Genomic DNA, 16,100 nt, shown 5'->3' with positions numbered 1-16,100 from the left:
CCCCCAATTTGAAGTGCAACACCACACACTTGTGCTATGAAGGGGAAAGCTGTGGTGGAGCCTGTGCATCTGTGCATGGATGGGGAGGATCAGAAAAAGGGGGATGTGCTCGTGTCCACCAGGTAAGTGAAAGACATTGTGGGGGCTGTTAGGGGTGTGCAGTCTTGAAAAGAGCGTGGGAGAGCAGGGATGGGGAAGGGGAACAGGTGGAAGGGACAGGGCGGCGCGTTATTATGTTGCTCAGCAGGGGCTGGGGAAGGAGAAAAGGCAGTAGGGAAGGAAGTTCTTACCACATTTGGAAAGTCTGCCAGTCATCAACTCCATACAGTTAGTGGTGTCTGGATCATAGAACGGAAAGAGGAGGGAGGGAGGGAGAAACATAAAAAAAAAGGTTTCCATACCTCTGTGCATAAAGTAGTAACTTAGCACATTATTACCTGAAGCAGGAAACATTTATGCATCTTGGACTTCACAAAACCCAGGCCAAATTCTGCCACCTACTTTATGCCAATGAAAACCTGGTCATGTAACTGGGAGTGGAGCTTGCCTGGTCTTGCTGCTTGCACCCACCTCTTTATCATAGCTAGGGGGATTTCAGAGATGTGGGAAATGTTCTGCTGTTTTATTAGCAAACTAAAAGCCTTGAAATACATTGCTTTTGCTGAATAGCTTTGCAAGTTATCCTGCAACACCCAGGAATTGTCCAGCCAGCTATGTACATCAAAAGGCTGTGAGAGGGAGGAAATGCAGCACTGTGCTACTGGATATGGGCTAAGGTGGTTACTTACACAGCTCAGAAACATCTTTTAGATCCCAATGCGCACATCATTAACATAATTCTGCCCTTCGCATTCATGTGTAGTCTCTTACTCTTCTTGCTTTCAAGACTCTTCACAGGCAACAGAATTACTACTGGAAAGGGTGGCAGAATCTGGCCCAATGATATTACCTTCCACTTTGTGTGTAGCTCCCCTTGCCACAGCCACCGAGTGCTTCTTAATTCAGGTGTAATAAGCAGAAGGAGCTCTACATGGGAGTTTTAATGTGGAGGGGACTAGCCCCACTGGCCTCTTCCCTGCGAAAGCTGCTGGCAAGTGATACCTGCTGCTGTCCGCCAGGCTGCTGCGGCACCTGGGGCCTCAGCCCCTGTGCTCCATCTGGAGCCAGTGGGAAACATTTACAGCACTTGGTTCGGTCTTGGGTCTTCTCTTGCCTGGCCTCTCAGTGAGCACTCAGGTATTAAAGAAATATGCCTCTTGGAAACATGCGCACATATGCCCCAAATCCCTGACTGCCAGGATGCTCTAATTACTCCTTGTCTGCTAAAAGTCTGCAGGAGAGAGGGCAGGACCATTTCTCAGCATGCCTCTCCACAGAAAAGTAATTTTCAAAGAGGAGGAAGGGATGCTGGATATGCCTGGGTATGCTGAACCCACGCTAGAAGAGCATGGCTGTGCTTTCTGGTGCAGCCAGGCCTGTGCTGCACAGATTGCCTGGGAAATCATGGAGTAGTGCTTGGTCCAGTGATACTGGTCAAAGCATCCAAGGAGAAGTTACATGCTCTCCACCCCAAAGGTCAGAGGCAAGCTGGCAGAGCTGAATGGGAGATTAAACCCATGGAAGGTCTCTTGGAAAGGCACAAGACTGACAGAAAGAGGGGGAAAAAGAAGGAGGTGAAGGAGATGAGAGGATTCAAGATTTCGAACAAGGTATCAGAGGTGTCAGAGGCCAGGAGTTCACCTGTCTTTGGCTATTCTGACCACATAAAGGCAGACTAAGCTCCCAAAAAACACTTCTCCCCAAAGATGCCTAACAGGTTTAGGAAGTGCCTACAGGTGCTGACTGAGGCAAGGAGTCACAACCATGAGCTCTTGTTTTCTTGTTTAGTAACCTGGAGAAGCCTGTTACCTAATGACTTGTAGCAGCTCCTGTCCAACCCCTTGTGAATCAACTACACCCAGCTGCAATAACTAAAAAACTACAGTGGCAGAGCTCAAAGCAGTCACCCAGCCATCAGCATAACCTCTGCTTTGAAAGAGTGCAGAAGAACAGGGAAGAAGATCAAGGAAACTCTCAAATAGGACTGAAAGACTGTTTCTGACTCCCACTTCCATCACCTGGAATTCTTCTCTCAAGTGTATCCAGACTGACCACACAGTCATTAGCAGTCAAGAAACAAAAATGGTAGCACTTGGATAATGCCAGAATAGGTAAATATTATGGCTGGTTTACTAGGAGTCTCCTGAAATGAGTATTTCTCTTTCATTATGATTTTTTAACATAGATTAATCATGACTTCTTAATGTAGTACCTCAGAATATTGTCTTTTTTTTTTTTTTTCTTTTCCATCATCTGCAATCTGCAGTCAGCATAGCTCTTTTAAGTATTTCATTTAAAGCTAATTGTGCAACAGGTCTACATACATTAATCCTGTGATGAGAATACAAACTGTCAGATCCGCAACTGAAAAAGAAAGGATTGTAATGGAGGCTTTTTGATAATGTAATGCCTTGGGATCTATAACCTATTTTGTTCCTAAAATACTAATTTTGCAGGTTGTAGAATAGTTTTGGATGGATAGGAAAAAACACAAAGACTCTTTGAAATATAAGACCATGGAAAAATATCAAAGGAAAACTAATACAACTTCACAGTTTTCTTTCTTAGAACATTTATGTACAACAAAAACTACAATTTGTGTTCTCTGTATTGCCATGGCCAGTCCCAAGACCTGCACAGCAACTTATTTTTATTTCTAATGTCTTCCTAATACACAATCAGGTGTTTTTTTTCCCCATTCCTAAAGGACAGCAAAAATGAGCATGCCAGAAACAGTAGCTGATACCACATCTTTGAAGAGACTAACAGAGTTAATATGCTTTCAGCTTCTCTCTTATAATGATTACTTTAATACTTCCTTCATTTCCATCAACTTGTAACATCTACTTTAATAAATATTCTGTATGATAAAGTATTTCATAATTTTAAAGGAGAATTTTCATTCTTATTAGAAAGCTGTAGATTATTGGCAGTAGGCTTCTGCTCACAGATAATAATCCATAACCCAGTGTCTGCAGGATCAAAGTGTTATGTGAGGTGAGTAACACCAGGGTCCAAAAGCTGAATGCTCCCCGAGAAGCATTGATGGGTCATGTAACTACATTTTTAATGTATGCTGTTTAATTTTTTAATCAAAGCAGAGTGGCAGTGCCAGAGCTCAATCCTTCTGATGATAAGGCATTCCTTATTTCGTAAGAATTGCTGGCAGTCCCTCACGCTTCAGATTTGACCAAGACTCTTTCATAAATGACACCCAGTTCAGTTCATTAACAGATGACAAATGCTTTGGTTAAAATAGGCCCTTCCTGATTGGAACATGAAAAGGTCAAAACGAGCTCTGAATCCATTAAAAAAACTAGTGTTCTGCTAAATTTTCTTTCCTGAATTATTTTTTTTCGCTAATTTGTGTTTCTATTCTTCATAAATTTCACAATCAAACAGCCTGTTTTGTGATGCATCTGGTATCTCTGGGACTGCAACTTGTCCTAGCCCAGTAAATCTCACACAAACAACTGCTCTCCTGAGATCTCCAAATGCAGGGCTAGATCCCAGAAAAGCACTGAGCGTCTCCTGTCAATTGCTGATGGTTCCCAGTAACCACGTACATTAAAGGAGATGACGCTAAGGGAGATACCACTTCCTCCAGTCCAAAGCAGTTACCATTTGGGTTGGAATTCCCCGGTGTTGGGGTGCCTACTTGAAATGCACTGTTCTATAAAAAAAATCTGGAGTGCTTGGACTCTTTTTTACATATTTTATTTCAGGACTACTCAGTTAACTTTAGTGAGGTCTGTTCAATAGTAATAGTAAAGTTGTTTATCAAAATGCAGTGTTCTAGCAATCCAACAAGGCATTACACTGTGCCTCTTATAGGTGGGAAGCAAGACAGCAAGATAAAGAAAGTGATGCCTTAGACACTACAAGAGTGGTTACAACATAAAGGATCCCACAGGAATGCAGGAAACAAGATAAAGCTGGGACCTGGACAAGCCCCAGATAAAACTGAATGGCAGTCCAGTTCCAAACTGACAGCTACATAGTCCCGTTTCACGTCTGCAGATGGAAGCTGACCTGGCAAAAGCACTTCATTTGCTCCTTACTCCCTTTTTCTGTCTTTATGATAAAATCCTTTGCACACTTGGAAACCATTTATTACTATTATATTTTGTAGCTATTTAGCCAACCCACAGCTCTTGTGAGCCATAAACATGAACACCCAGAATGCACAGATCAATACTCCAGCAAAGCCTTTTGAGTCACGTGAACATCTTTTTTTCTTTTTGAGACATACACTAGCATAGCAAGAGAGATCAGGTGCATATACAGAAGACACATGCAATCAGAATTTGCACAGCCTTATTTTGGAGCTGCATATGGTCTCTAAACAGCTGCTTATGCTGCTGAAAGGCATTTCCAGCAGTAACACTGAGAAACCCTGAAATTCTGAGAAGCCAAGGGTTAAAATCTGACACGAAGCCAAGAAATATAATAAAACATCAGAAAGCCTATTACAAAGAAGTTGCAAAGGCTATTGCAGCACTGCTGATTGCCTAAAACACAGGAAAAAAAGTAAAAAATGGGGATATGCAGTACCCCAGACTTAAAACCAAAGCCTAAAGAGGCAAGAAAATATTAAGAAAATAAACATTGATAACCCGTGCATGATCACGGATGGTTTTTGCATGTCCCCATTCACCAGCTGTTTCTATTACTTTTTTTGTGCAATGGCACTGGAGGAAAACAGATTATAATTTAATGGAAAGAGTACCAGGCTGAAACAAAGGCAAAATTTTTTTTTTTTTTTTTTTTTTTTTCCCCTCGGGAGATCCCCTTATTCCACCAAAGGGCACCAGTGGATGAAGAGACAAGGCTAGCTGCTCCCATAGACCTTGTTACTCATTCTTCATCCAAGAGGGACTGTCCTTTCAGGGCATCACTGGGCACAATGGATTTTGTGATAGCAGTAACAAGAACACACAGACAGCTATTCTGGCTCAGAAAAAAGGCCAAAATCAAATCACCTAGAGCTCTTTCTCCAAAAGCAGCCACATGTGGACTTGCAGGAGAGTAACAGCAGACCAAGCATATATAGAACACTTCCTCCTAGCACTGCCTCATTCTCTCATCACTTACGGGTCAGGGATTTCCTGAGTTTGCTGTGGTTTTATCCATGAAGTTTCCTCTTCCAGGGAGTCATCCAGTCTCCCTGGGAGTAGGAGTGCTCAGGGGAACATGAGCATCTCTGTAAGCTTCGAAATCTGCTTCAGCAAGTTCTACAGGTGTTACACATTACATGAAGACACACCTCACACCTTTCAGTATTTGTTTGGTATTTGACTTCCACTAGCTTAATTTGATAGCTTCTAGTTCTTGTACTGGAAGAAAAAAATGAACCATCAACACCTATCTAATTGTTCTATACCAGTCGTAAGTCTGTAGACTGGGTATTGTCTCAACAGCTATACCACAGAGGATTTCATGTCCTGAAGCATCAAGGTAGAAAGCCGTTATGTTGCACTAAATTTGGCCAATTGGACAGCAGCTTTTAAAAGTATTAGATTAGCTTTTGGGATGGATTGCATTTATTTACACATCTATTCCAGTAACGGAAGGAAGCTGTCTTCCTGCTTCACAGGATGTCAGAAGAAATAAGCACAGACGGTCTTAGGAAGGGAAAATGGAAGTGAATGCAGGGTTATCCATGGGGAAGAGGGATTATAGGATACTCAAGTATGACATAGAAACACATCTGCCTAAATCAGGTATGTATGTGTACACACTCACATAACACACACACATGCATGGGCAACATGACATCTACAAACACTGTTGTGAGCTGGAGAAAATGAGAAAGAGGAAAGTACGTTCTGAAACCCAGGCAAACCGGCTTAGTGGGCTGGCATGCTGCATAACGGATCAAAGATTTGCCGGAGAGAGAATGACTGTCAGTGCCATATGCTTACTAAGCCTTTCTGTTCTCTTTTATATTGTATTCACTGAATCTTGCCCTTCTGCAGGTCTCACATTACAAGCATGCACCTTTCACAGGTGGCTTTCATCATCCCACCTGTAATGGCATCTGAACTATAAGGCAGGGCAGACAACCACACAGAGGATATGTCTGTGAACAATGAGCTAGGAACATCTCCAGTGCTCTGGCAAGGGAACAAACAGGCCAGCTTTGCTGGTCAGAGCCAGCAATATCCTCAAAGCCACGGAGGAGGAGAGTCAAAGTGAACTGTAAACTCATTCTGTTGTGGCAGAGGACTGCCTACAGAGCATCCTCCAAACATGAACCTGAACAGGAGTCCAGCCACCACAATTCCTGTGAGGTGTTAAGGGCTGGGAATGTGGGAGAAGAGAGAAATGAAGAACTTGTCTTTTTTCTACATAAGTAAGAAATACTGAGTCAATTTCTAGGAAGCCCCTATGCAGACCTACCCAACCACAGCCAACCAGCTGAGCAAAGTGCTGAATGTGAACTCTTTGTGGTCTCTTTATCCATTTATTTCCCCTTATTCTCTCACTTTGGATGAGGATGTGAACCATGGGACCTCCCTGCTTTGAACCACGTTTTCTCTTCTGTGGTAACAATCTTTTCCCTGTACTTTCTTTTCCTTGTACTCTGCTCCAAACTAAGTTTTTCAGGTTGAATTACTTCTCTTTTTCAAATGACATGCATCTTACTGATCAGGACAGGTGACAGACACAGGATAGTTTGGCACTGTGTCTCTTGTGAGCTGCCTCACTTGTTGTTAACACTCCACGTGGAGTTTTCCCTTTCTCCCTGTCTTTAAAGATCAGGCTGGGTTTTCCCTGCTAGAAAGATATGCTCTCATGTAGCTTTAGGCAGTAGAAAGAGACTCTGCATCTATAATATGATTTCTCCATTCCAGAACCAGAGCAAAACTGTAAGTCACAAACACTTCTTGCAGCATGGCTTGCCCTGAATGTCTCTCTGAGCCACAGTCAGACGAATGGTTTTTCTTCCTGTTATAAGACTTTCTTATGGAGATACCCTGCTTCATGTGCAAGTGTGCAACAGAGTCCAAGTCTTTCTATATGGCCTCATTAGCTAGCACGTTAAGGTGAAAAAGTTAAGAGAGATCATATTATTTACTTTTTTTTTTTTTTTTTAACAGTTTTTCCCTTATTGGGAAAATAGAGGGTAAGGGCACACTTCTTTCCCAAAGAGACAAGTACAGAACACTGTTCACGCAGCAGGGGTAATAGGAACTAGACTCGGAGGATGCTTTTCTCTTAGCTAATTGCCCTCACTCTCTATAGATCCAGCATTTCCCAAGATAAAGGGCTGGAAGAAAATTCTGGCTGTTTTCTTGAGTTTGATTTTATTTCAGAAGTCCACAAAGCAAAAATCTGAATCAGATCTAGTTCTAATATCCTCACCTTTCCTGTTTCCTAGCAGAATAACCCATGAGCTGGGCATCCTTGCAATCCAGCGTGCAGAAGGTCAGACAGTGCTGGAGGGCAAAAGCAAAGTGGAAAATAATCTTTCCTGAGCTGAGCATACTTTTCTGTCATGTAGGGAGCACACACTCTTCTAGACAGAGTTATTTTATCTTCAGCTGTTAAAGCCACACTGTTAGACCAGAAGGATGTAACCCATATGTGCAATGAGCCAAGGAGACCCAGGATTTAACTGCATGATGCTATGCTGACTTCATTCTCCAATTTTGTCTCGGCTGGTTCAAAGTAAGGTAAAACATATAACTTGGCTCTTATTTATAATATTTATTTACTACCTTTTCAGCATCATACAATGAGAAAACTCTTCCCATTCCTCCTGCCTCTTCTTCCTGCAGCTTCCACTCTCTGCTTTGCTCCTATTTCTTCCCTGTATCTGTACATTCTTTCTGCTTCTCCCTGTTTTTCCTTCCTTGAAGCACTCCCAGTATCTAAGCTTCCTTAAGTTTTCCATTTTCACCTTCTTCCTTTGATCTATCCTCTTAAAGGACAGAATTGTTATCATTGATTTTTTTTAAGTGTCACCACTAGTGTTCAGAGTGAACATTTGCTACATAATGGTGGGATGAGGCGAGCTTCTGTATTATCATCTCAGGCTGCCTGGAGATTCAGATTGATGTCATTGCAAAGGGCCACACCTGTAAAGCTTTCTTTACCACCATGAGGAATTGCAACTTATTTTAAAAATCAATATCATAATAGCTTTTGCCGTACCTTAGTGTATGATTTGTGCTACCACAGTACTGGGCCAAGAATTTGACCACGCTACTGGAAACTATTAGCCACCATCTGACCATCTGAAAATGCTGCTCTAAAAAGCTAGTTAAAAGTAGCTCTCAATTTTGTTCTGGGACCCTCCAAAGTTGGAGGTTTCTAAGGCATACCTGAAGGGTTTGTACATCGGGTATCTTCTAGACTGTGTCCCTGTTCTGGGAACTTTTAGACCTTGAGAAAATCTGGAATATCTGTTGATGATGCAGCTTTTGATGGAGAAGTGGGCAAATGGCTCTTTGGGCGGGAGGGGGGCAGAAGCTGTTCAACTAGGGAACGCACTGGCAGCACTGGAGTGGGAATGAGAGAGGGAGGGTGCGGGGAGCAGGGTGGGTGCAGGGAGTTACTGCTCTGTCTGAATAGAGCTAGATTCTTGCTGTGATCAGAGGGATGGCCTCCCTCAGCCTCCTGGTATTGAGAGGCATTTCACCTTCCTGTCCCTGCTGAAGCAAGGTGCCCAACAGTAGAAACTACTTACCTGATAACTGCTGCACTGAAGGCTGGTCATGTGTGCTTAACAACTGCGCCTGAATGGTTTCTACTACCCTCTTAAAACGACGGCTTGGACCTGTGAGGAGAGAAGAAGCATGCATGGCTGTGAGAGCAGCAGGAGCCAAATCCCCAGATAACACAGGCTGGAGGGAAAGGATCACAAACATTTTCCCTTCAGTCCTGTCCCCAAGACTGTACTGCCAGCATAGCTGTACCTCAGCTGAAGGCACAACTTTGAAGAACTATTATACAGTCCCCCCATGTTAACAGGGACTTTGCAGTGCTACACTCAACAAGAAGAAGGATGGATTTTGGACTCCTTTTGTAAAGACAGGCAAGTGTTTGTTTTTTTTATTACTATTTTTTGTTATTTACTTTTAACCCCTGTGTGGAGCACATGATGAGCCAGGAAAAAAAATGTGATTGCACATTTCTGTAAGAAAGGCATCAGTGGCATCACAGTGCCCAGGTGAGATACTGAGACCTTTAAGTGAAACGAGGAGGCAGTACAGGGAGGTATTTCAAATCTGACGCACAGAGCAGCTATTTTAGCACTAATTGTGGTGGTGGCAACTTCACCTCTTTGGGAATCTCTTGCCCTCCCAAGCATGTCTATCACTACCAATGCCATTCTTGTTCCCAGTATCCTCCTTTTACACACTGTATGGATCTTTCCTCTGGAAGACCTCTCTTTGCAGGCCTCCATATCAGCAAGGACAGAGACAACTTGCACCCATGTTGCAGCTTTGCCATGGTTACCTGATAAGAGTGTGAAAGTGACAGAATAAATCCCGTTCTCCTTCTGCGCCTCTCCCCCTTCTGTGTACGTTATGTCCACCTGGAACTTCACTGGCTTCTGGAAGACAGCAGGACCTCCTGTGGACTTGTATTCTGCACGGAAACTTGTCTGTGAGATGACACTGTGACTGAGGCTTGGAATCTGAAACAGGTTGGCAGAAGATAGTAGAACCAGCTCAAAAAGGGAATAATTGCAAAGTTCCGTTTACAGCAATACATATTTCCAGAATGTGTATGATCTCCTAGATTTGCTTCTGGACCTGAATTTGTAATATTCAGGGCATTCTTGTGAGATCAGTAAGAGTGTAGATTGCTTGGCACCACACAAGAAGGCACTGTTCCTTAAAGGAATGACCTAAATTTAAAGGATACATACTGATGGAATATCTAGCACACTTATAAATTCCATGCTGCACAGCTTCGTACACTGAGTCTTTCTTTTCCTGCTCATCTACCAGTTTTGAGAAATGCCTTTAGCTTTAGTGAGAACTGATATTAAGGGAGGGACTAGAAAAGTCAGTGAGATATAAGACTGGATATAACAACAACCTGAGCAGCCTGGTCTGATCTCATAGCTGATCCTGTTTCGAGCAGGAAGTTGGACTATAGGCTGCCTTAAGTCATTTCCAACCTCAATTGTTTGGTGATTCTACGCTATCAAAGAAACATCAGGACAAGGAGCAGACACTTAGGTAAGTGTCTGGGATATCCACAAGGACAGCATGCCTGCTATTAACTTACGCAAATCACAACTCCTATTAATATGTAAAACAATTTTGAGAAGCTGTCTGGTGTTATCCAATATCTGTATCATCAGACCTGTGGCAGAACTTCACAACTGCCTAATTTTCAAGCAGTCACTATTCACAGATCCTACCAGAATTTAGTGTACCCTCATATTCTATTTATTGTTTCACAAAAGACAAGATTTTCAAAAAATCCCCCCAGACACTTGGAAATCTGACTTCTAATTTTGGAGGAAAAATGACAGATTAATTCTTTGAGAAGCTGGCCTTACAAACTTACTTACCAGGCTCTTACAATACATTTAATTTGGAGTTGGCTGAAAGAGGTGCTGCATTCACAGGGTTTGCATACAAATCACCACATCACACCTTGTACCACACATGTAGGGTATGCACAGGATCACTAACATAGGCAGTAATGTACACTATGCTATACTAAACCCACAAGCATAGCTAAATACAGGGAACTTGTAGAGTAACATAGCTGCTTCAAACCAATCTGAGATAGATAACAGTGTTTGATAGATGTTACTATACTGCACTCGCTCCCTGTATGCCTGTACTGTATATGAACAGTTAAAAGGATTACTGCTGCTTTTTTGGAAGAAATTCATTGGAGCATCACAGAGACAAAGAAATTAAACTGTCTTCTTTTAATATTATTTGAAAAAAGTCTCATTATGCTTCAAAAACCCTTGAATTGAAAAATCTCAAATTAGGTTTACTTTGCTGACCTTTTTCTTCACTGGTACTTCTAACTGGTGAGAATAAGGAGGTACTGTAGGAAAAAAAAAGGACATTTTCTCTGCTCACACAGCAGATTTGCTTAGATTGTAAATAAAGAGCATCTGTAACAACTGATGCTCTGCTCACCAGAAGAAATTACCCTTCTATCTGCCATAAAGCACAGAAGAGGAGATCTAAAGTAATAAATGCAGGTGTGAGACAGGCTTTTTGTCTGATTAAAATGGTGGAGGGCATACACACAGGGAGGCCCAACCTTTTGCACAGATGGTGACTGCAAGATAAGTGTGACAAAGCAGCAAATCAATGTCTTGATACTGCATTGCTAGTGTGCTCTAACTGCACTGATATTCCAAACACTGGTAACCTGGACACCCCGTCAAGAAGGTTGAAAACTTTTCTCACAGAGTACTTTCTATAGTTAGAAATTTAGACAGAGTACAGTGGAGGCCTGAATTAACATGATGCATAATTTAAATGCACAGAGGATGCATTTGAAGGAGCAGAGACCCTGCCCAGTAATATATGGCACAAGGAGGCCTTGGTCTGACCAATGAGCAATGCCTCCAACAGGCAGCTGGGCTGACTTACCGAGAGGAAAGCGTGAACAATATCAGCCTTAATGGAGCTTAGTGGTTTGTCCTTAATGACCACAAAAATCTGTTCTTCTTTCTCCAGGTTGATGAAGTTACCGAACCAGGATTTTTTGGCAAGCCTGACGTTATGAAAAGAAAGAGACGGTTTAGAAAAAAACAACTGCAGAAGGAAGTACTGATAACACTCCAGATGTGATATTACAATAGGTGGCTCACAGAATCTGAGAACATCCCGCTCACTTAGTGAAAACTGTTAAAATAATGGTCCAGTCAGTGCAACTCTGGCAGCAGGTGTGACCAACAATTTAAAACCAGGAGTAACTCTTCTATAAAGTCAATATACCAATTAATACTCCACACATACAATTCATATAAATCTGGGGACATATTTCTGAAATGTCTCCAAGGAGCTCTCCATTTTTTTTGTGACAATATGTGGATGCTGTTAAGACAGGGATTTAAGTTTGGTGTTCTCAGATCTCGAAAGTTCCATTTCCAAAGGTGTCCTCTTGTACTGACAGTACGATCATATGATCTCGCTTTTTAAAGCAAGTTAGAGGTTTCACTGGGCCTCCAATGTGTCAGAAAGTAAAATTCACTCCTACCCAGAGGGCCAGGACAAACACTGTCCCATTTATTAGTCACATTCAAAATCTGTCTAAATAATGAGCAAACACTGGAAAATAATGAATTTTCAGTACTAAGAGAGAAGATATCAGCACCACAGAAAACACAGCTCACACTTTCCACTGATAGCAATCCAACTCCACAACTCCTTTCAGCATCAGATGTTGGTTTCATCATAAAATGACACTGCCTTTTTCACACTGATCATATAAGCAAATGTTTGATTTTGCTTATTGTTTTACCATTGCAGTACACTTTGTTGAAATTCACTTTCAAGTTAAACAGGCTAAAGTGAAAACAGGGCAGGTATGTTACTGAGGGAAACTACCCAGAACTTCAAGGTAGCACCTCTGAAAGTTCATGTTTTGAGGGGAGAGAAGATGCTGTCAGACATGATATGTGGGCAAAGAATTGCTGGACCAAGCTAAGTCCAGGAAAAATTCCATTGAAATCAGCCATGTTCTACCAGAGAAGAATTTAGCATGAAAAAGTCAGAGGTGAAAAGACCTGCCTCCAAGAAAGTGCAGGTTTTCCACTCTACAGGGTATTTTATAAAGCCAAGCAATAGGCTTCCACTTTTAGGGGACATTCGCCACTCAACAGAAGAAGACAACCTACAGTCGAGGAAGAATGAGGAAGGGTAGAATGAGAAAGGGACGACATGAGGAGAGAAAGGAGTATGGAAACACCACAACTGGAGGGCAGCTCGGTTGTGCAAATAATCATTTGTTGTCACCTATTATGGGCAACAGAAGGTAAGAGAACAAAAAGATTCACTTGCAATTTAGTAAACCACCATTCCCCACTCAATTAAAGTGGGCCGGAAAACTGTCACTCCCTAAAATATTCATAGGCAGCTGTAATTAAGCCAGTGAGCCAAAGATTAGCATAGGGAGCAGTAAAGAGAAAGGGCCTCTCATTTAAATGGGTCGTTAAGGAGCCAGGGTTAGAGTGTGAAAGGAAATTACATACTAATTAGCTCATGTGTCTCACACATACCATAACAACTCTGCAAGCCCCCGGAGAGCTGGGGCAATAGCTCCCTGCATGTAAAGGGTCTATGGTAATTAGTAAATTTGCACCTGGTTATCCATCTAAAATGTCTGGTTGTCTTAGGCTTGGATCTATCATACTCTGAACAGTGCTTGGCTATTGGGACTCCAGGAGCCCAGTATATGTCACACATTCTCCTTGGAAGCTGGGCCTAGAAACAGTGTAAATATTTAACTGCCGATCTGCCATCTACTACTTTTTATATTTTTATTTTCATTAATGGTTTTGTGGGAACTTCATTTATAGATCTCATAATGAGGGTAGGTTAAAAGAGCCCCAGAACACAGGGAGGTTTTCTGCTGTTCAGTGTGGAAACTTGGTCTGGAGTCTACAGAGTCAAGGTGAGCTCTTTTCTTTGGCAAGGTTATCCATACTAATACTGACTCTGATAGCCTGGGCTGTGCTCCAGATTGCAAATCCCTGGAATTCAGGACATAATTTTGCTGGTGTTGCATGAGATTTCATAGATGAAATATTCTGTAAGCAGTTGGGAGAAGTCTTAGAGTTGCTAGCTCTTGCTCTCATGGGGGACTTCAACTTACCAGATGTCTGCTGGAAATACAGGAGAGAGGAAACAGTGTAAGAGGTTTCTGGAATGTATGGGAGATAGCTTCCTGAAAGCTGATAAGTGAGCCAACTGGGAAAGGTGCCCTGCTGGACCCTTTCTTTGTGAACAGAGAAGGACATGTGGGTTATGTGAAGGTTGGAGGCCACCTTGGGCACAGTGATCATTAATTAACAGAGGTTTTGATTTTTGGAAAAGTAAGGAGAGGGGTTAGCTTCCAGAGGGCAGACTTTGTCCTGTTTAGAAAACTGGTTGGCAGAGTCCCTTGGGAGGCAGTCCTGAAGGGCAAAGGAGTCCGGGAAGGCTGGACACTTTTCAAAAAGGAAATCCTAAGGACACAGGAGCATACTGTCTCCATGTGCTAAAAGATGAGCCAGTGGGGAAGAAGACCAGCCTGGATGAGCTGTTTTGGCTAGAGCTCAGGAAAAAAAAAAAAAAAAAAAAGGAGTTCATGACCTTTGGAAGAAGGAGCAGGCCACTCAGGAGGCCTACAAAGATGTTGAGGCCATGCAGGGAGAAAATGAGAATGGCCAAGGCCCAACTTGATCTTAATCTGGCTACTGCCATTAAGGATGATAAGAAATATTTTTATAAATACATAAACAAGAAAAGGAGGACTAAGGAGAATCTCCATCCTTTATTGGATGTGGGAGGAAACATAATGACAAGAGATGAGGAAAAGGCTGAGGTCCTTAATGCCTTCTTTGCCTCAGTCTTTACTAGTAAGACCAGATGTTCTCCAGGTACCCACCCTCCTGAGCTGGTAGGTAGGGACAGGGAGCAGAATGGAGCCCTCATAATCCAAGAGGAAAGTGACCTGCTACACCACTTAAATGTACGTAAGTCTATGGGGCCTGATGGGATCCACCTGAGGGTACTGAGAGAGCTGGCAGAAGTGCTCACCAAGCCACTTTCCATCATTTATCAGCACTTCTGGCTAACAGGAGAGACCCAGGGAACTACAGGCCTGTCAGTCTGGCCTTGGTGCCAGGGAAGCTCGTGGAGCAGATTATCTGGAGTGCCATCAGGCAGCACTTACAGAACAACCACGTTATTGGGCCCAGTCAGCATGGGGTTATGAAAGGCAGGTCCTGCTTGACTAACCTAATCTCCTTCTATGACAAGGTGATACACTTAGTAGATGAGGGAAAGGCTGTGGATGGGGTCTACCTAGATTTTAGTAAAGCTTTTGACAGTGTTTACCACAGCATTCTTCTGGAGAAACTGGCTGCTCATGGCTTGGATGTCTGTATGCTTCTCGACATAAAAAAATGACTGGGTGGCTGGGCCCAAAGAGTCGTGGTGAATGGAGCTAAATCCAGTTCGTGGCTGGTCACAAATGGTGTCCCTCAGGGCTCAGTACTGGGACTAGTTCTTTTTAATATCAGTTATCTGGATGAGGGGATGGAGTGCACCCTCATCAAGCTTACAGACAGCACCAAGTTAGGCACAAGTGTTGATCTGCTCAAGGGTAGGGGGGGTCTGCACAGGGATCTGAACAGGCCAGACCGATGGGCCAGCGGCAACAGGATAAGGTTCAACAAGGGCAAGTGCTGGGTCCTGCACATGGGGCACAACAACCCCATGCAATGCCACAGGCTGGGGGAACAGTGGCTGGAAAGCTGTCCAGTGGGAAGGGACCTGGGAAGACTGGTCGACAGTCAGCTGAATACAAGCCAGCAGTGTGCTCAGGTGGCCAAGAAGGCCAACAGTATCCTGGTTTGTATCAGAAATAGTGTGGCCAGCAGGACTCTGTGGGCTTTGTCTTTCTCCAAACCCTAACCCTAACCCTAGTCAGCATCCAGGTCCAATACCCACCTCACTTAGGGCTCCCAGGAAATAGTGCTTGAAACAGAAGGCTTTTTGTGTATATCTACTTCGTTGGCAGCCCTTTCACAGCCCCAGTCAGAAGTGTAGTCTTTGCTTTATCTTTCTCCAAACCCTCACACAAATCTTTTCTCCTTGAAATCGGCAGAACTAATTGTGTTTGTACATACAGGGCATAATTCCACTGAAGAAGATGCAATAGCTTCAGATTAAAATCATGCAATTAAGGGTTCCCTCCTGACAGGGCTTGCTAAGTGCTACTAACTTGGAATAACACAAGTATGAATTGAACATCTTCAGCATCACCTTAGAAAATCAGGCTGTAAGCAGTGAAAA

At 42.9% G+C, this 16,100-nt stretch overlaps 1 protein-coding gene across 16 annotated transcripts in view; it reads right to left on the bottom strand.

Moving 5' to 3' along the window:
- Positions 1–16,100, bottom strand: part of BRSK2 (BR serine/threonine kinase 2) — a 302,619-nt gene that overhangs the window by 15,201 nt on the left and 271,318 nt on the right. For 10 of the 16 annotated variants that reach the window (XM_035327416.1, XM_035327417.1, XM_035327421.1 and 7 more), the window contains 4 exons: positions 11,688–11,811; positions 9,568–9,748; positions 8,795–8,884; positions 291–338 (listed from right to left, as the gene is read on the bottom strand). In XM_035327416.1, the coding sequence (XP_035183307.1) occupies positions 291–338; positions 8,795–8,884; positions 9,568–9,748; positions 11,688–11,811 (443 nt within the window). The remainder of the gene's footprint in view (positions 1–290; positions 339–8,794; positions 8,885–9,567; positions 9,749–11,687; positions 11,812–16,100) is intronic. The other 6 variants (XM_035327419.1, XM_035327422.1, XM_035327426.1 and 3 more) reach the window with 1 other exon arrangement.

Source organism: Oxyura jamaicensis, chromosome 5, assembly GCF_011077185.1.
Source record: "Oxyura jamaicensis isolate SHBP4307 breed ruddy duck chromosome 5, BPBGC_Ojam_1.0, whole genome shotgun sequence".
Lineage (NCBI taxonomy): Eukaryota > Metazoa > Chordata > Aves > Anseriformes > Anatidae > Oxyura > Oxyura jamaicensis.
Note: the sequence above shows the minus strand (reverse complement) of the source record. Positions and strands in the feature narration are given on the sequence as shown.